The sequence below is a fragment of the Juglans regia genome, chromosome 6 (genome assembly GCF_001411555.2).
Source record: "Juglans regia cultivar Chandler chromosome 6, Walnut 2.0, whole genome shotgun sequence".
In the NCBI taxonomy this organism is placed as follows: Eukaryota; Viridiplantae; Streptophyta; class Magnoliopsida; order Fagales; family Juglandaceae; genus Juglans; species Juglans regia.
The window spans coordinates 29,311,365-29,331,846 of record NC_049906.1 but is presented as its reverse complement, the minus strand read 5'-3'; the positions used below and the strand labels follow the sequence as shown (position 1 = coordinate 29,331,846).

The following is a 20,482-nucleotide window of genomic DNA, read 5'->3' as shown; positions in this document are numbered from 1 at the left end:
ACTTGGTAAAATATGCGTATATATAGCGTCTTTGAACATATTATTTCATACATATTCAATATATATGTACTATTAGCAGTAAGTTTGATTGGCATGCCTTGCACAGCTTATATAATGAATACTTCCATTATTGGGTTGTCAATGGTACTTGTGATTTTGAAGTTTCACAAATGTGGTTTTATCTCGGTAATTCGAACACCTCCGAGGAAAATGTGGCCAATCGTGCGCCACCATGGCATGCATTTGAAAGTGACTACTATGCGCGTGAATCATATAAGATTCTTGGAGTAATTTTCCGAAGAAAAAAAAAATAATTGCTTGGGTGCAAAAGCCAAAATTCTAGTAATATATTGTGTTTTATTGAAATTTTCGATAGTAAATATAATAATGAAATAGCTACTACAATTATTTCATCAATATGAAACCCAATACCCTTAGGATTACACAAATTCCTTTCTAAATCATACCTAAAATAGCGGGATGAGAGAGCATACAGTCTGTATGATAGTGAGCACCAACAAGATAATAGCAGCAATGGTAGAAGCACCCATCCATGGGGTGAAAAAATAATCACGTATCAAGGCAGCCTTCAACTTTTGAACATAAGTCACACGTTCTTGGTGGAATTTGTTCAAACCTTCACAGATACTATGATAATCGTTGTTCATACCTGAATGTACGATGTTTATGCACAGTTTGTTGATGAAAGTTTGATTGATGTCATCTAGCCAATTAGCGATGATTTCGTCGTGAACAAGTAAATCCATGTCTTTGTTTGTTCTGATAAGGAACCGTAGCAGAATATAGTAATCAGTAATATATGCTTCATGAGGATAGTGGCATTCCTCCAAGGCCATGAGGTTTCCAGCATAAATCTCCATTGTATCGTCTAGCTTAAACTTTGGGATTTCCAACTCTCCGCCGTGATCTGCATATTTTAGTTCAAGCTGTGTGCAACTACTGCTTGAATCGATCAACTTAAACTTCAATCCTACCTCCTTCAGCTGAGTTGCACTGTGCATTTTCTTAACTATTTTCGCACTTCGTTCTGGTCGCCTTTCGCGAGGAGGTAGGCAAAAGAATCTAAGCAAGTCAACAAAATGCATTATTTTCCACTCGAGATCGAGATGAGACTTTTTCTGAACGTTGTGATAATCGAACTGGTCAAAGCAAATCTCAATGAAGGGGTGATCGATTGAGAGAGATGGCATTGCAATGTCATATATTTTCTCTATAATAAAGAAAGGAAGTTGATTTTCAAGTAGCATCAAGTCCAGCTGCATCCTATTGCTCAACCACGGCTTTATTAATTCCCGGTCATATTCAGTCCAGAGTTCCGCCCAGTTTCTCCAGAAAAACTCAATGATGAAGCTCGCATCAATCAGGATCATTTTCACAAAATCATCACTGCTAAGTGGTATAGTCTCTGAATAACATTCACGAACACTTTCTTCTGCAGCTTTTATAGTGCTTACAAGATCCTTCATGTCTATGTTTTCTCGCTCCTTGAGAGCTTTGAGATGCCCCAATTTAAGCCTTTCCATGGCCTGCAACTTTTTGTTATCACGATGGAAAGGCCCTATCGATATAACTTGGGGAGTGTAGGCTTCTTTGTTCGATTTGCGAAGGGGATCTGGCACCTTGTAGATACAACATCCAGGTGATTCTGTGAGTGGCTCTAAGCTTGCCAACCTTGTTTTGATTTCATTCGCCAATTTTGTGCCTCGATGTTCATTTTTTATCAAGGCATTTGCTTCATGATCATCTTGAAGTTTTCGTTCACTTGTTGATTCTCCCATCTATCAATAACGTACCCACAAATTAATGACAAAATAACGATATTAATTATCTTTTACAAGGACCTAATATTACAACATTGGATCTTATGCTTTTGCCTATCAACAAAATTATTGAGTACCCTTTCATCGATCTTTACGCACATCATCAACTCATGATCTTTACACATGATCATGATAAATAACATACAAGTAATTATTAACTAATTATCACATGAATTCCACACCGTACGTTGTAGTACTGAGACTTAATTTCGGTAACTTTGCATAATTAAGATATATTGATACGAAAAGATAGAAAAAGTCGAATCTCGAGCTCAAATGCAACCCTAAATGCCGTTCACTACTTAAACCTTCATGAGATCGAGGAAGAAAGAATGAAATTATAATGAAGTACTTCAGATTTATGAGATCGAGGAAGAGAGATTTTTGAACCTGGATACAGAAGATCAAGAAATCCAAACTGCAGCTAGCTTTATGCGTCGAAACCGAGATACAGAACAAGCTGGGATCGATGTTCACACATTGAACTGTATACGTAATCTTGAAGCGCTACGTACGTATATATGCAGACCTTAATTTAGTTCCATCAGTGTGATTTTCAAACAATAGAGCGTTGATTTATATATATATATAGATAGAACAATCACCACGATCTCTATTCGATCTGTTCGTCTTGTTGCGATGTTGGACCTCTCTTTACTCCAGGTCAACTAATCCATGGCGGGCCTGCCACAGTTTTTTATTAATATACTTTTGTTCACAGACTGCCAACTCTATGTTAATTAAATACTACTAATGAATCGACAAGAATATATACAAACAGATAGTGAAATAGACGATATTATTTATCTGATGTTAAACATTAGAGTTCTAAAAACTCCTAGTACCCCGACTGATCAGGCATGCACGTGCCTAGTTGCAAACATTATTACTCGAGGTCAACTAGGCATGCACGTGCCTAGTTGTAAACATTTATTATTATTAAAGATCAAGAAAGTGTTGTAGTTGAATATCTTTCAGTTCAAATATTAATACGAGATGCAAATAAAAACACCATATTTATAACTATACAAAATGCTATATATTCATCATGATCATTTTAATTATCAGCGTACTATTAAATCATATTACTCATGAAAAATTAATTAATTAATATTCTTTATTTACAGTCCAATTACTTAACACCACCTAAAGAGATGATGATGGAAGGGGATGATAAATACAATTTTCGATTTAGAACTTGTTTATCGAGGGAACGGTCATTTCATTGTAAGAAAAATTGTCACTGTTTGATCATCAGAAATAAATCTATATAAAGAAAGGTATTCAATGTTACATAATCAATTGTAATCATAACTAAACCTTATGAGTCTAAACTATAAACTACTATCATTAGTTTTGGCCTCTTATGACACCTGTTTTGAACCGTTTCAGCAAAGACCAAGAGGAGAGGTTCCCCCACCACAACAGCGTCATTTTGGCCCCAAACATACAAACCCTAAACTCTCTTTTCCCTTTCCCGTCCTAACTCTCTTTATTCTCTCTCCCTCTGCGCCATCCCCCCTAACTCTCCCTGTGACCAACGCCACTCTCCCTAGCCCAATCTCCCCTCGATCACCTCTCTGCCTTCTCCTGCTCGTACTCTCTTCCTTTTCTCTTCCGTTCTCTCTCTATTTTGGGTCATTTGCACCGCCGAATCAATTCAACCACTTCCACCAGGTCCTTGCTATCGTCGCCCTCAGTTTGGTCACTAGCACTGGTAAGCCCTCGCTCCTCTCATCTCTCGATCTCACCCTCCCTCCTCTTTAAGATCTCTCTCTCTATCCATGCCCCTCACCCCCTGTTTCAGTTAGGGCTCCTCTTCCATAGTGATCTGCCAAACACCAACAAAACACACCCTCCTTGTTGACCCTCCGGCCACCACCCACTCAGTCTCCCTCTTACCCTCTAGGAAAGTTTGGCCCTATACGATTTTGAAAACCCTAGTCGTCATCGCCCCGCCGTGCGGTGCCTCCTTCCTCTTTCGCACTCTCTCTTTCCCTCCCTTTCACCCTCTCTATTTTGGCTTCGCTGCGGGTACCACCATCACTGTCCTCCATGCCTCGGCACCGTGCGTCGTCAAGAGGTCCTCCACTACCCTTTTTGTTTCACCAGCATCAAGAACTTCTCCCCACCTCTTTCTATGTCTTTGTGAGTGACAGTCGTGACACCCCAACCTCGCTAACCACCATCGCCATACCACCTCATGATAGAAAGCCTCCTTGCCACTTGGAGTTGCCTCTGTTCACCTCTCTCTCTCATCATCTATCCCTCTCGGTTAGGGTGTCACCATTGTCTACCACTGCAACACATGCACACCGCCATAGGTCCCTACCTCTAGCTCACCCTCTTACCACCATTCACACGCCCACACCCCCCGCCCCATCTCTCTCTCCCTCTCGGTGAGTCACTACAGTGACCCTCAACCACGCCAACCACCACCACCACCTCAACCGACCACCCCACCCCCTCCCTCTCGATTTCCCCTCACTACCTCTCTCTCTCTCTAGCCCTCTATCCGAACAATGCCCAAACTACCTCTCCTTGCCTGAGACACACACATGATGCCTCGAATGACCACCACATCACCATTGAAGGTAAAGCTCATGCCCAACAGTTGAGCTAGGGTTGCTTTGATCATCCAAAATTTTCTATGCATTGTAAGTGATCCTTTGATCAATCCTTAAAATAGCTGTCATTAAAAACTATGATATTGCAAATCACATAGTCTGGTTGTGAAACTATGTGGTAGCCGAGGGCTCTGATGAAGTATTGGTAATAAAATTTTAGTTGGTTATGGAATTGTGTGGTGGCCGAGGGTGCCAGTGAAGTGTTGGGGAATGAAAAATGTAGTTTGGTTGTAATCTTGGGATTTGCTGTGTTGTTGATATATTATGTCTATTATAGTAAATGTTGCATTAATTGTGTCCCTCATACTTGAACTGCTGCATTTTTCGTTGCATTCTAATTGAACCTTGATATTTCTGTGTGTAATGATGAAATCTATTAAACTGTCGATTTATGTGTCAAAAGACTTTTGTGGTTGCATGCTTATCATGACCCAAAGTCGAGATGAGGCATTATCTCGGTCGAGATCCTTTGGTCACTCAGAAGCGCATAAAACTAAGTAACATCCCGTAGTTTTTCGCTGGCCGACAATGGGCACAGGCGACACGGTAATGCTCTCAGGTCGACGTTGTTGATTCTCTGCAAATAGAGACTAGAGGATGCTTGGCCACGAATACATTAGGCGCAAAACTGGGCATCGCTTGTTACGAAGTTACACGCACGGTTGTTACCTTAGTGTGACGAAGGGAGCCAATGTGCAGATGGTCCATATGGTAGATCATGGTGAATACCTTAATAAATGGATGTTGTTAGATAAAAATGTGATTTTTGGTGTGTAACATCAAATGTCATACTTCCCTATATTTTCGTGTATGCTTAATGTTCTCTTTTTTCACCTGCATGCATTTTGAGTGTTGGACTTGATTCCAAATACTGAGAGTTTACGAAATCTCACTATGGTTGCCCCACCTATTGTTATACTTCTCAGAACCTTAGATTTTGATGCAGAGGACCGACATGATGTGGGGTAGGTGTATGGCGGTTCAGTTATGCCTGAAGAGTAAGGGTTTGGGGTCTACTTTCCCATTTGTTATTAAGTTTAATTTTTACCTATTATTAATTATGGGATGACTGTAATAATTTTCTCGTTATGGATTGAAGGTTTGGGACTTATGGATTTTGGAGAGGTGATTTATTTTTTAATCTTCTAATGATGTAATTGAGAAGGAATGACTATAATTTGCCACAGGTGCTATCAGAGTTTTTGCAACTCTAGGTAAATCTATAAGTCACCTAGGTGCAATACTAGATTTTGGCTTTTTTCAGTATGGCATGCATGACTTTTCAGTATTGTAGGCTTGAACTACTTGCAATTAGGCTTGAATCTAAGATATCGAAATTTGAAGGAAAATGACATGATCTAGTTGTCCTAATCATGGGATAGAGACAAAAGTCATGAACGAAGGAAGGTAACAACTTCACATCTCCCTAGGTTATTCAAGGTTCTAGATTCTCCAAAAATTATGAAACGAGTTTTATGAAATCTGAGGAGATAGGTTCAACAAACTTTAAAGATTAATTTATACAAGTTAATTCAATCTAAGGTTTTAGATTTTTTAAATTTTAAGAAATGAATTGATCACATTTGAGGTTTTGGGTTTTGCAAGCTTCAAGGGACGATTGTTATTAGATTCATGGTTATTGATTTTGCAGGCTTCGAAAAATTATTCTTATTTGATTTGAGGTTTAGAGTTGCCAACTTTACAGAATAGTTTCTAACAAGATTTGAGATTTTAGGTTTTGCAGGCCTAGTATACAAGTTTGATCTAATCTAAGTTATAGTTTTGGAGACTTTAAGAAGTGGATTTTTCTATGAGATTCAAAGGTATGAATTATGCCAACTTTAAAAAATGAGTGCATCCTATATTAAGTTATGGAATGTGTGTAGTTTGGAAAATGATTATTATCGGATTTGAGGTTATACAGCTGACAAATTTTAGGAAATGGGTCTTATTGGATTTAAGGTTGGGGATGGTGCAAACTTTAGGAAATGATTTTGCTGGTTCAAGGATATGTGCCTAGTGGACTGACGGAAATGATATTTTTATATGATGGTGTAGAATGAGATCAAGTTAGGTTGAGAGTAGGATTGGGTGGATTAGTTTGTATCTTAGTCAAACCTTAATTATGTTTTTGGTGTGCTTTAGTGGTGAAAAGTGGGTTTAGATCGTCTAGAATAAATGCTAGTTGGAATTGAGGTAATGAGCTTTTAAGTATATGTTGTCAGATGGAAGTCTGCATGTGCTCTTTATTTGCTAGTTGGGATGGTTTCGAACCTTTTGGAGTGCATTACTTATCTTAGATGGGATGCATGGACATTAATTAGAGAAGTACATCTTGGATGAAGTTTGGGTGTGAGAATACCATCATCTAAGAGCCGATCATTATTATTTGTATCGGCATGTGTAGTAGTTTATGAAATAATATAAAATTTCTCCACCACGAATTCTTTAGGTACAGTTACCCATGGAATTCGCTCTTAAGTCAGGGATAGAGCTGTGCACGACGGATCTCTTAGACTTAGGTCTTTAGAGATCTATCTTCTGGACTAGACCATGCCAGTCACGAAAGTGTGCTGGGAAGCTATTAATGTACATAACTGACTTGTTTTTAAGTCAAATTTGTGTGTCCTCTTCTATGAATGGAATATGGTCCCATATTATCAAAAAAAAAACTTAACTCTTCCCAATTACTCAGACCTCCCTACACATGAACTTGTTACATCTTTGAAAAAGATCCTCCCATGAATTCTTTGCACAATGGTCCTTGTGGCATGACTTAGCTTATTTTTATGTCATGGTTCATTTCTTAAATAAAAAAAATTTTCTACTTCGTCGATTTTGAATTTCTTTTGGAAATTGATAGGAAGGAAAGCTAGCATTTATGTAGACCTTTTTATAGTTGTACTTGTTGGGAGAAAAATAGTTTAATTCTATCTCTTTATTTTAACTACTTATTTTGCTAACTCAACCCCTTTGTTCGACTTAATGAAATATTTTTGGCGACTTAATGCTTGACAAGAATTTTGGAACTATTTTGGACAAATTTTCAAAATTCTATGTTCCTTTCATTTTTTTTTTTTTTTTAGTTTTCAATGGAAGGTCCAATATTGAGCCCAACTACTTCGTTGTGACCTTTCCCCCATTCTCGTTATGAATCAATTTGATCCATAGTCACTTGGTGGAGGATACCTTTGGTGCCTACATATGACTTCATTCCTTAAATCTCGCAGGCGAGTTGCATACGACTAAACCCCAACTTTCACCACTTCATATTACTTCTGACATCTCCTTTTTGACTAATCAACATTGTCCACCAAATGGGCTTGACTTCGTATATGGGTTTTTGAGTTCTTCGACCTCTCCAAAGGAAGTTGATGGAAAGGATGTCCTGGGTATACTCTTATAGATCATCCTTTTTAGCGACAAGCTTTACCCATCGATACAATGATACTTGTTTCTAGTGTGCTTAGGTTGATTGGTACTAGTATGCCGTTATTGATCACAAAAGTATTTGTGTGGGATATTGATTTGGAGTAAGGATGCAACAGAAAACTTAGGAAATATGTATGAGAGTTCATTGTTCTGGGATACGAGTCTATTTTCCTTTCAAAGTGTGGTTTGAGTATTCCTGTACGTGTTGAGCTGGATTAGACATGATGGAGATACATTTAAGAAATCTCAAGTTTAGGTTGGTTAAGGAAGCTCTCAGAGTGTGCAACTTAAACGTGATACTTAGTAAAATGATGGTTGGGAATCAATTTTTTGTTACGATCTTGAGGGATTAGTTGTAACTTGGGATCACATAGGAATTTAAAATCTTGAGACTAAACTTTCCATTGGCGGTTGATCACTTGGCAGTATAAATTATGGTCATTAATGGTTAACTTGAGAAGAGACTGATAGGTCACCAAAGTATCGAATACAATTAAGGCTTTGAAGTTGAAAGCTTAAGCATCAACAATGGGCAACATAATTTATATTATGAGGTGATAATCATCAAGACGCATGGGTGTTGTAGGATTTGCCCTTACCGGGTTGGAGATTTTGGATAGCATGGCCCACCTTGAAAATTTAGATGCGATTTGCTATTAGGATAACTAGTTATGGTCATAATGTGGGAACCTAAGGAAGTAGAGGTAGAGACTATTAACTCCATAAGACCTTGGGGTTTAATTATAGTTATTACGAGCACATTTCAAGGACAAGACTTTTATAAGGGCGGAGAATGTGAAGCCCATCCCCTTTCCAAGATCTCTCTCTCTCTCTCTCTCCCTCCCTGCCTCCCTATCCATCATCGTTGTTACTCTTGGTTAGGGCTCCTCCACACCATGATCCTCCACACGCCAACACATACACACCCTCCCTATTGACCCTCCCGCAACCACCCACTCATTCTCCAACTTACCCTTTCGAAAAGTTTGGCCTTATAAGGTTTTTAAAACCCTAGCTATCGTCGCCTCGTCATGTGGTGCCTGCGACAATGGGCTACCCTTCCTCTTGGTCTCATGGTCTCCCTCAAACCTCCCTCCTCCCTACCTTCGAGCTCTGTTTCCCTCCCTTTAACATTCTTTGTTTCGGCTCCGCTGTGAGCACTGCCATGCCCTTCCTCCACGCCTCAGCACCGTGCATCTACAAGAGCTCGTCTGCCACCGTTTATGTTTCCCCTACATCAAACACTTCTCCCCACCTCTTTCTCCCTCTCTGCAAGTCACAATCGTGACCCCCTAAACTTTCTGACAACCACTGTAACACCACCTCACAACAATAAACCTCGTTGCCATTTGGAGTTGTCTTTGTTCTATACTCTCTCTCTCTCTCTCTCTCTCTCTCTCTCTCTCTCTCTCTATCTCTATCTCTCATCCTTTGCCCCTTTCGATTAGGGTGTCACCACCATCCGCCACTACAACACACATATGCACCGCCACAGGTCCCACCCCTAGCTCACTCTTCGACCACCACTCACACGTCCACACCCTCCCCATCTCTCTCTCCCTCTCGGTGAGTCACTATAGACACCATCAGCTATGCCAACCCCCTCCTCTCTCTAAAATTCCCCTCACTGCCTCTCTCTCTCTCTAGCCCTTTGTCCCAACAATGCAAACACTGCCTCTCACTGCCCAAGACCAATGTTTTGAATACCGTATAGGACGCCGTACCGATCAAAGCATTGGAACGAAATATTTCGGTACTGGTACCATTTCATGTACCATTTTGGGATAGTCAATATATGAATAAATTATATATAAATACATATATATATAAATTATAAATAGTTTAGTCTGAATTGGAGGTCAAAAAATAAACTTGTAGTTTGAAAAAATGAAAAAAAAAAAACTAAAGACCGAAATATCGGTCGGTATAGGCCGAAATATAGGCCTGTACGGCTGGTATTTGGGCCGGTACGAAACATATATGATACCTATACCGGCCCATCGCCTGGTACGGTACGAGATTAAAAACAGTGCTCAAGACACCCACATGGCGACTCAAAGGACTACCACATCACCATTGATTTAACACTCACGACCAACTGCTAAGTTTGGGACGCTTTGATCATCTAGTAGTTTGCTTGTGCACTGTAAGTGATCCTTTGACCAATCCTTAAAATATATGTCGTTGGAAACTATGATTTTGGGAATCATTTAGTCTCGTTATGAAACGGTGGTGGCCGAGGGCCCTAATGAAGTGTTGGGAATAAGACCATAGTTGGTTGTGGAACTATGTGGTGGCTGAGGGCCCTGATGAAGTGTTGGGGAATGGAGACTGTAGTTCGGTTGTAATCTTGGGATTTGATGTGCTATTATAATAAAGATTGCATTGATTGTGTCACTCACTCTTGAGCTATTGAATTTTTTGCTACATTATAATTGAATCCTTTATTTTGTGTGTAATGATGAAATCTATTAAACTATCGGTTTTTGTATCAAAGGACTATTCTAGATGCATATCACGATCCCAAGTCGAAATAGGGCATTATCTCAATTGAGCTCCTCTGAGCACTTGGGAGCGCATAAGACTGAGTGATATCCCCTTGGTTGTTGGTGGAGGACAATGGGTGCTAGTTAGATGGTAACACTCTCAGGTCGATGTCATTGCCTCTCTGCTCGTGGAGGCTAGAGGATGCTTGCCATGAATGCGCCATGCACAGAACTAGGAATTGCTTGTTACGAAATCACATGTACAGTCGTTATCCGTGGTGTGACGAAGGGAGCCAGATTGTGCAAATGATCCATAGGGGAGATAATGTGTTCCGGGAATGTAACGTCAAACGTCATACTTCCTTGCATTTTTGTGTTTGATTAATGTTCTCTTTTTCCACCTTCATGCATTTTGAGTGTTGGACTTGGTTTTACTCACTGAGATCTTACAAAATCTCTCTGTGGTGATCCCGCCTTTGGTTCCACTCCTCAAAACCGTTGATTTTGATGTAGAGAACAAACATGATGTGGGGTATGAGTATGGAGGTGGGGTATGAGTATGGAGGATCGGTTCTGCCAGAAAAGATTTGGCATCTTTTTCCCCATTTGTTATTAAGTGTAATTTTTGGCTATTATGAATTTTGGGATGACTGTAATAATTTCCTTGTAATGGGTTGGAGGTTTGGGACTTATAGATTTTGGGGAGGCAATGTGTTTTTTCATCTTCTGGTACCATCATTTCTACTTTTTATTTTTCTGCTACGAATTATGTGTACACCAATTTTTTTTTTTTTTTGCATGTACAAACGCACTCTTTGGTCCCAAAGCAAGGGATGCAGGTTCAAGTGGCCAACATCCCTGTGTCACAGCAATTGCCAAACCACAAGCAGGGGTCAGGGATGACACATATCATTAAATACAAGTTCTCCAATGTTATGTAATCAATTGTAATCATGACTCCTCATAATTGTTAGGAAAAAGGCTACTACTTGGATAGATCAGCCCATTTTCTAGTGTTCAACAATTTGATAAAGGGCAAACTATTAGTTTGGTTAAGTCTTTAATTTTCAAGATCATAACATTATACAAATAGTAAAAACAAATTGTCTCTTAAACAAAAGACTTTAAAGGGGGAGGAGCCACACGTCCAAGGGCTTTTCTTTTGTCATTTTCGGATTTTGCATGTTCTCACCCTCTCCACACTCTCTCATATGATCACATGATATTTTCCTCACTTTCTTGAGTTTTCTTTCCAAAAAAACACGAAAAACAACTCTTCTCTACATCCAAGGAAGGACCACGACACCAAGCACAAAGAAATCATGGCATGGGTTGGCTTAGCACAGTTCAATTCGCACGAAATCATGGAGAATAGAAGCATTACTTGACTTAACCTTCCTTTCAAGGTGCAAAACTAAGCATCAAACAAGGAAATGGAAGAGGAATTTTGAAGATTTTCGACTGGAACACAAGCAAAGAAATTTTCTTAGAAACCCTAGGTTATAACCTATAAAACCCCCCAATCAGAAATAGAAATCAAGGAGTTTACATGCATGATCTTCCTTCGAGAAGAGATTCTCGGCTAGATTACCCGTTGGAAGTGAAGAAATTGCTGAGAAAATGGGAGGGAGAGGTGCATAGAGATGAAGACCGAATGAAAAGGGGCTTTTGTATGAAGTGAGGCCTTACACGATGGGGCTTAGTTCAATAGGGATGGATGACTAGGATTAAACAAAATGGAAAGATATTTTCCCTACCTACCAAACCATGGAATAGGATTAAAAGAGATTAACTTACTAATACAAAAATGTAAAATACTAAAAGGTACCCCCCTCTCTCTCTCGTAAAAAACTAAGGGCTCTAAAGGTGCACAGAGATTAACTTACTAAGGCCTTGGCTTCCTCCTCCTCCTCCTCTTCCTCCTCCATCTCCTTCAATCATTCCTCCATTCACCCACCTTGACTATCAAGGTTTCTTTTGTTTAGTTTTATTTTTTTTCTTCAAGGCCGAAAAGATAGATCTACAGCTTTCTAGTAACTACCGAGAGACACGCATGACACAAGCAGATTCACAGATAAAAAATCATTTGTATGAAAGTGGTGGTTTTGCAAAAATCACCGTGTGTAGTTCTAACGCGCCGCCCACATCTATGAGTAGTCCTCACATGCCACCCCTTCCGGCAATTTTTCTCAACACATGCACTAGATCACCGAACTCGTTACCATCAGACTTTTCAGATCTAACATTTGTGGATGAAAAGAGACAAGTGTGTTGCATTCACGGACCATCACATATTTCAAAGTCTACCAAAATTAGTCCAAACTGTAATCCATCATTTTTCACATCTATGTTACTGCTTTCCTTTTTTATTTCCTTATTGTTAATTAAAATAAAAAATAAAAATAAAAAAGTTTGTCTCTTTGTTGTGTGCCAGTAGAGGTTGAGTCCTATTTTTCTATGAAGGGTGAGGTTGAGTCTTTGTTTAGGCAGGGAGTGTTGTCTCTTGGATGTTTGTCTATAGAGAATATTAGTAATAGTGAAAATTAGACCAATAAAAAAAAATAGTGTACTGGTGGAACTCCAAATACATTATTTTAGTTTATAATGTCATGTTTGATATGGGGACATCCCAGAATATATCTAGTCATGGAGGTAAGTTTGTCTGATGAATGAATGATGACAATTTCCTTTCAAAAAATAAAAAATAACTCTCATAGAAAATTTACAAGTTAAAACTACATTTATAAAGACTCATATATATAATTTAAAATACATAGAAGAGAAATTAATTTAAATAAATTAATAACATAATTTGTTTTCCTAGTAGGACTCGGGTATGACATACTGTCACTACATGTTAATCTGTTACACATAATATTCTGTAATGAAATATTTATCTATTACATGATATATTCTATCACACAATATTTATCTATTACACATTTTATTCTATCACTTAATGTTTTTCTATTACAAGTTGTGCCATGTCACGAAACATTTTTCTGTTACAAGCTATACCATGTCACGAAATATTTGTTTGTTACTTGTTACGCCATGTCATGAAATGTTGGTCTGTTTCATGTTATGTCATATTATTCATCTTATGTGCATGTCATGTTACGTTACGTTACATCATGTCATATGTTGTAACACCCTGCTCCTTCCTTCTTACGTACGCTTATTCTTTTTGACGTATGTTCCGTCTTTATGACGTAAGCAAATCCCGAGGGCAGAGATTATGTGATCATCTACCCTTCTCACTAGCAACTGCGAGCCACATTATGTGTGTCGAACCATGATTGCGTGGTTCGAAAGATATCGTGTGACTTCTAGGGCACGCCTAGTGCTTTAAATATGTTGGAAATATTTATAAGGAGTATTTCCAGTGTTATTGAATTAAGATTGATCTTAAATACGACAATCATAATATTCTTGAAGAGCTCCAAAAATATTATAGTCGTCGGAAATCATTTTAATATTATTATTAAAATGATTTTAATTATTTAAGATATTATGAGACTTAAATTATGTTGAAAGTTTTTATTAATCAAATGGTTTTATTCTCTTTAATATGTTAAGTGAGACTTCATCATTTTATTAATGATGAAGGAATATTATTTTATAAACTAAAGTTAGTTTAAAATAATATTTACCTTAATTCCTCTAAGTTCTTTTAATTAAGTTAACGTTTACGCATTTTCAAATCAGTGTTTGAGATCTATCGTTAGATCGTTACGTGGATCCCCAGACGAAAGGACTGATTAAATACCCAGACCCCCTCCCTTTCTCCCTCATTTCCCGTAGCTCTCTCTCTCTCTCTCCTCCCTCTCCCCAGCGTACAACATACGCAGCCCATCTCCCACGTCGAAGCCTCCAATGCGCTGCCGTGCGTCGCCAGACCTCACCGCCGGCACCACCAGCTGCACCTCCCTCCGGCGAGCTCAACCAGCCCAGCCTCTCTCTCTCACGCTTTCCCTTTCTCCCCGCTGGAAGTGCAAAGCCCGAATGGGCTTGGTGCACGTAGTGCCGCCGTGCGCCACCACTCCCATGGTAGCTTCCTCTACAACCGGCCACCACTCCCCAGCGAACTCAACTCCTCCCATGCAGCCACCCTCCCCGTAGCATGCAAGAGGAGACCCACGCACGGCTTCACAGTGCGCGGCCTCTAGCACCGCCATGCGCGGCACCCACGACCACCAAGCGACGCCATATACCTCCTTGACTTGACCCGAGGCCCATAGCCTCCCTCCACCTCACGGCTTCTTCCTCCTCTCATGCACGCTTTTACACCTTCCACCGCCGTGCACCGCCACCCACGACAGATGACCACCACCGAACTATCCCAACTGCCTTTAGCTCCGATCTACCACCCATGCATGCACACTCTCTCTCACTCTCCCACGGCTTCTCCTCCACCGTGCGGCCAGATCTGCCACCAAGAGCCACCGTGGCGCCACCCCAGTGCCACCACGAGCTCCACCACAACCTCCTGAGCCCCTCCATGGCCAACCATGACCAGCCAAGCCTCCCTCTCCCATTTCCATGCTTTGAGGCACATGGGTTTCACGTGGAAACCCACGGCTCCGCCGTGCTCCGCCACCCCAGCCGCCATGAAGACCACCAGCAACCTTCCTTGACCTCCCTTAATACAATCCTAAGTCCAAACCACCACTTTATGTGGTGGGTAATTACTGCACACGATGGACAGCCACTACGCGTGGCTGACCGTCACTGTACACGGCTAGATCCGTCGTGTTATGCTCCTTACCACCATCACAAGGCCACCACGAACCCTTCCAAGACCACACCTAGCTATCCAAACGCCTAAACAGTTAACGTACGTGGGTTAGCCGCCACGTACGACTCTTCCGACATCATCGGCTGTGACGATCAATGAGCAACGCATGGGTTATCCCGTCGATGGTATAACCCTCTATCCCTCGTTAATTATATTAGATATTGATTAGTTGACTAGGTTGTGGACTGTGCTGTTGGTAATTGTGGAGTTGTGGTGTTGTGATGTGGTGATGTGTGATGAAGTGTTGGGCATTTTGTGTAGTGTAGTGTTGGGCATATCTGTGTTGGATGGAGATATGTTGTGCCGTGTAGTGTATTGGGAAGTGTTGGGCGTAATTTGGAAGTGTGCTGTATTGTGGATTGTGTTGTAATGGTGGCGTGGCGTATGTGGAATGGAAAAAGTACACATTGGGTGTACTCTGTGTGTGTGGCGTAGTGTGAGATAAGGAGAGTATATGTAAAATATACCCTCCTGGCGTATTGTAGAACAGGAAGAGTATACGCTGAGTGTACTCTGTGTGGCGTAATGTGTGAATGGAGTACACGTGGAGTGTACTCCATGTGATATAGTGATGCATCATATGAAGGGTATGTCATAATGGTGATGTGGCGTAATGCATGAGGATGGAGTACACTCCACGTGTACTCCATGTGGTGGAGTGATGCACCATATGGCGGGTATGCCATAATGGTGATGTGTTGTAGTGTGTATGAAGGGAATACACGAGGAGTGTACTCCATGTGGTATAGTGATGCACCATATCACGGGTATGTCATAGTGGTGATGTGGCGTATGTGAATGGAGTATATGTGGAGTGTACTCCACGTAGCAGCGACACTCCTTGAGGCATGTGGTAGAGATAAGGATGGTTGTGTGATTGATGGACGTGGAGCGTGATGGGTAGTGTCAGGAACTTTGGAGCAGTGTCTTGAAGTAGTTATGACGTAGCCTGTAGTCTGAGGTGGCAAGTGTCACCGTGATGGACTTATGGCTAGGAGTATGCGTGAAGTAGCGGTACATGTATAAGAGTGCGCAGCGGAAGCATGACTGAAGAATTTCATGAAGTGACATGACTATTGGCAGCCATGCTTGCGATGGACGAAGTAGCGGAACAAGTGTGAGAGTACGCAGCGGAAGCATGACTGGGCAACGTCACGAAGTGACGTGGTTATTGGCAGTCATGCTTAAGATGGGTGAAGTGTGAGAATGTAGGAATGATGTAACGGAAACGTGATGAGATGTCACGGTGTGACGGGAGTACGTGAGGAGCCGTACTCGTGATGAGTTAGGAGTTGATGTAGCAGAATGTTGGGTAACGCGACAAGGTCACAGTGTAGCTCTGGAGCAATCTCGGGAAATGTGACGTGACATAAGGCGTAGTTGTAAATGGAGTTTTGTCGTGTTAAGTGTTGGGATGAACTATCAAAAGAGACGGGTAGCATGAAGAGTCATGCTAGCCGGGTTAAGAAAAGGTTTCTATCGAAGTATGGTGCTTGTTTATACAAGCAGGCGATCAATGTGTCATATGTAGATCTTAGGTGATGAAGGGGTAAGGTACATGTGTAATCTGGGTAGACATATGTGTCGGACGGATTCACCAAATGTAATGGATAATCTATCATGAGGATAGTTGCACGATGTTTAAGCCTCAGGGTTGGCTTAGAGCCGTGCTTAGAGCCGTGTGGCTTGTCTGGATGGGAATGAGGATTTAGTGTGGGCTAAGATGCATGAAGGTAGTGACGGGCATATTATCTAGGATTGGGATGCATGATTCCATCGGTCGAAATCATGCGTCGGAATGTGGTTGTAAGAAGAGTAAGACGAATGTTTTAGTGTCTTAATCCTAAGGTGAATCATGAGTTCACTTTAGTGGATAAGCACTCGAGGCAAGACTTTGAGTTTGAAGATGTGGTGACCGTAAGTGGTCCCTGAAGGGTTTAACATAGTAAAGGGCACGTAAGTGCACGGGATAGAAGGAGAGTGTTCTAAGTAATGTGTAACTCTATTTCTAGTTAAGTTGCTTATGCATTAGATAGAGAACGACGCTAAGGTTTGTGTATGCATGTAGGTTGCCATCTGACAAGCACATGAATGGACTACATGACATGCAAATAGCATGGAGTCCAGGTAAGTATTACGTTCATACTCTTCTAGAGTTTTCTTAAATTAAAGAAATGAAGACGAAAACTTTTCTTTTTACAAAAAGAAACGAAAGTCATTTTAAGAAAGAAAATGCTAAGTGTTCAAAGGTATAAGTATGTACGGCCCCTCCTTGGCAGCCCCTGTTTACGTAACCAAAGTATTAATTGTACGCATGTGAATGGATGACTGTACGCTGTATCTATTGTATGCATTTTCTAAGAAAATCCATAAACTGATGAAAATGCATGAAAGGCATTACAACGGATGCTTTTATGGATCCTACGAACCGACGCTCTCATGTGCGCCACGGGGTGATTCTCGTGGATGCTATGATTGACGACATTCAAGGTGACGCTTATGGATGCCACGAAAGCTGACATTTAAGCCCATGTATGTTCTTAAATGACGTTTTCAACAAACGAACTGTTAAAAAAAGGATAGGACTGAAATGAACTGAAAAATAAAAGACGATTTTCGGGCTTCCACCCCAAACGATGCTTTTCTCATGAAAAGAAATGTTTTCCCATGAAAGGAAATGTTTTCTCATGAAAGGACTGTTAAATGAAAGAATGAACTGAATAAAAGCTCCAGCTCTTTCGAGCTGACATGAACGCACGAATGAAAAGCAAGAAAGAAATGAAAGCATGAAATGTATGAAGATACGTAACGGCCACATGAATGAATGAAAAAGGTACCAATGAATGGGTAGATTGCAATGCCAGGTACGTAGTACTGGAAGTGCACCCAGTGCTGCCCCTTATGAGAGGATTCCCAACCCATGGCCACGGGCGGAATCTGGGTCCAAAGGAAGACTGCTAACCCCAACACACAGGGCGTAACAGTGTGTACTGGCCTATGAAAGTGATAAGAACGAATGGATGTATGCGTGCATGTACGAACACACGAATGCACGAACCTTTAAGAAATAAAGGCACTGACGGGGGACACGTTTTAAAGAAAGGAAAGCCTTTTGAAAGGAAAACTCCGTCCAGTGACGTTTTCAAAAGAATGCACGTAAGCATGCACGAACTCTTAAAGAAATGAAGGCACTGACGAGAGAAACGTTTTACGAAAAGGAAGCCCATGTTTAAAATAGAAAAATCCCGTCCAGTGAAGTTTTCAAATGAGCGCACGTATGACACGTATGCATGCACGTAATAGTATGTACGAGTGACGAATGCATGAATGAAAATCTATATTGTTATATTTTAACTGTATGAAGTAATGCTTACGAGTCTTCGACTCATTTTAGTTTTTATGCATGTCCCTTCCCCCCACAGGAACTGCATGATTAGGAGGGACACGGCCCATGGGGAAGAGTACGGAAGTCTAGGCACGAGTTTTAAACGTATGAGATGCCTTTTTATTTTAAGATTTATATTTTCCGTTGTAAACCTCTTTTATTGTCAAAGCACATTTTATTTATAAACGTGGAGTCTTGCACCCTGGGAATGCATGTGAAAAGTTTTAAATCGGACAGTAATTCCCGTCGTCCTTTAATAAAAATATTTTGTAAAAAGTCCCACAACAAGGACGGTTACATATATCTTTTCATTTCATGTCATGTTATGTCTCGACTAACGTTTATGTTTCTCAAGAACAATTTTCGAAGTCAAGTTAAGTCTGTTTATGTTTATCACGACCCTAAGTGCTAGGATGGAGTAATATCATATTAGAACTCCTTTGTTCACACTGAAATGTCTAAATTAGTGTGAAATCCCTTGGGTTGATAAGATAAAGATGAACAAGTTTCAAATGGGGCCTAATTAACTGGTCACTGAGCGCAACAGGCACTAATGTTGATGGTGCCACCCACATTTCAATGTCATGTTATACGTACTCGATCTGGTGAAGATACCTGATACAGAATACATTCATTACATTTTTCAAAACAGGTGCAAATACTTATGAGCTGGTACGTGTGTTAACAAACTCACTGCTGGTGCAAATACTTGTGTTGTGATACGGTAATCAGTAGGGACACATGTCTCAAGGAGAACCGTGTATTACCCATATGGGCACTTTATTAATGATATTTATTTATTGAACAAGATCTCAAGCTCATGTTATTCAAGTTCATGTTCAATTCAAGCTCAAGGTCACATTAAGTTTATGTTCAAGTAAATTCATGTTAAAGTTCACGTCATGTCAAGTTCAGTTTATGTTCAAGTTCAAGTCATGTCAGTTCATGTCATGTTAAATATCCTGAACGTAGACCCATAACTTTTGTAAAAATGTCAACATCACTTATTGAGAAATTTTGATCTAACACAGATTCAACTCGTAGGGAAATAATATTTTTCCTTCACATAATAAAAAGAATTAATATTGCAACAAATAATCAAATATGTTTAATTAAAACAAATAAACTTACATAATTTTCAATGGTGCCAATGTGAGTCTACCATTCATTACAATCAGTATGTAATGCAGTATATAATTTTGTCAGATCATAATTAGTATCTAACTCTTGCTACAAGACACATATATCATAGATATAAATTCATTAAAATACGACAAACAACAAACTTGAGCAATCAAATATATAAAAATGCATTGCCTATTTCTTAGAGAGGCGATGGAAAGACCTTGAGCCTATATGATGATGAATCTTCAAGTTCGATCTATTTGTTTTGTTTATAGAACTTCACTCTTACATAGAAGTTGTAAATAGTAGCAAGAGAAAATTATAAAATATGACACGTAAAACAAGTCATTTACCTTATATGTAGGATCCTCAAACATGTCACAAACTTCTTCCCAATTGAAAGGTCAGACATCCTAAAAAGGATGTTGGCGTGCCTCTTCCTTGTTCTCGAACTTATTATAATGCTCATAATATCTAGCCTTATATTTACGGAATATATTACACATAACGTTATCAACAATCTTACACTCCTCTCACTGGCCAAGATTTAGTAATGAATTATGTTCGAATGTAGAAAACATCGTTAAAACAATATGACACACATAACATTTTCGACACAAGGGTTGGGGGTATTGTGCGAACTGTTCCAAATACCCAAAAACCCGAAATCTCTCTCTCAGTTCGAGCACTCCACACTATTTCGGCCGATCTCGTCACCGCCACCGTCAACAACCACTTCTATTCAAGAGGTGTACAACTTACATGCTTTTAATGGGTTGATCATTTGT

At 40.1% G+C, this 20,482-nt stretch overlaps 1 protein-coding gene across 1 annotated transcript; it reads right to left on the bottom strand.

The window, feature by feature from the left end:
- Window positions 1–467: 467 nt before the first annotated feature.
- LOC109005275 (UPF0481 protein At3g47200-like) lies at window positions 468–1,799 on the bottom strand. Its single transcript, XM_035690749.1, has one exon. It carries the CDS (start codon window positions 1,797–1,799, stop codon window positions 468–470), a length of 1,332 nt encoding a protein of 443 aa, XP_035546642.1.
- Window positions 1,800–20,482: the final 18,683 nt, after the last annotated feature.

Excerpts from the sequence above, each read along its gene's own strand:
- LOC109005275 (XM_035690749.1), bottom strand. The coding sequence starts at position 1,799 with ATGGGAGAATCAACAAGTGAACGAAAACTTCAAGATGATCATGAAGCA.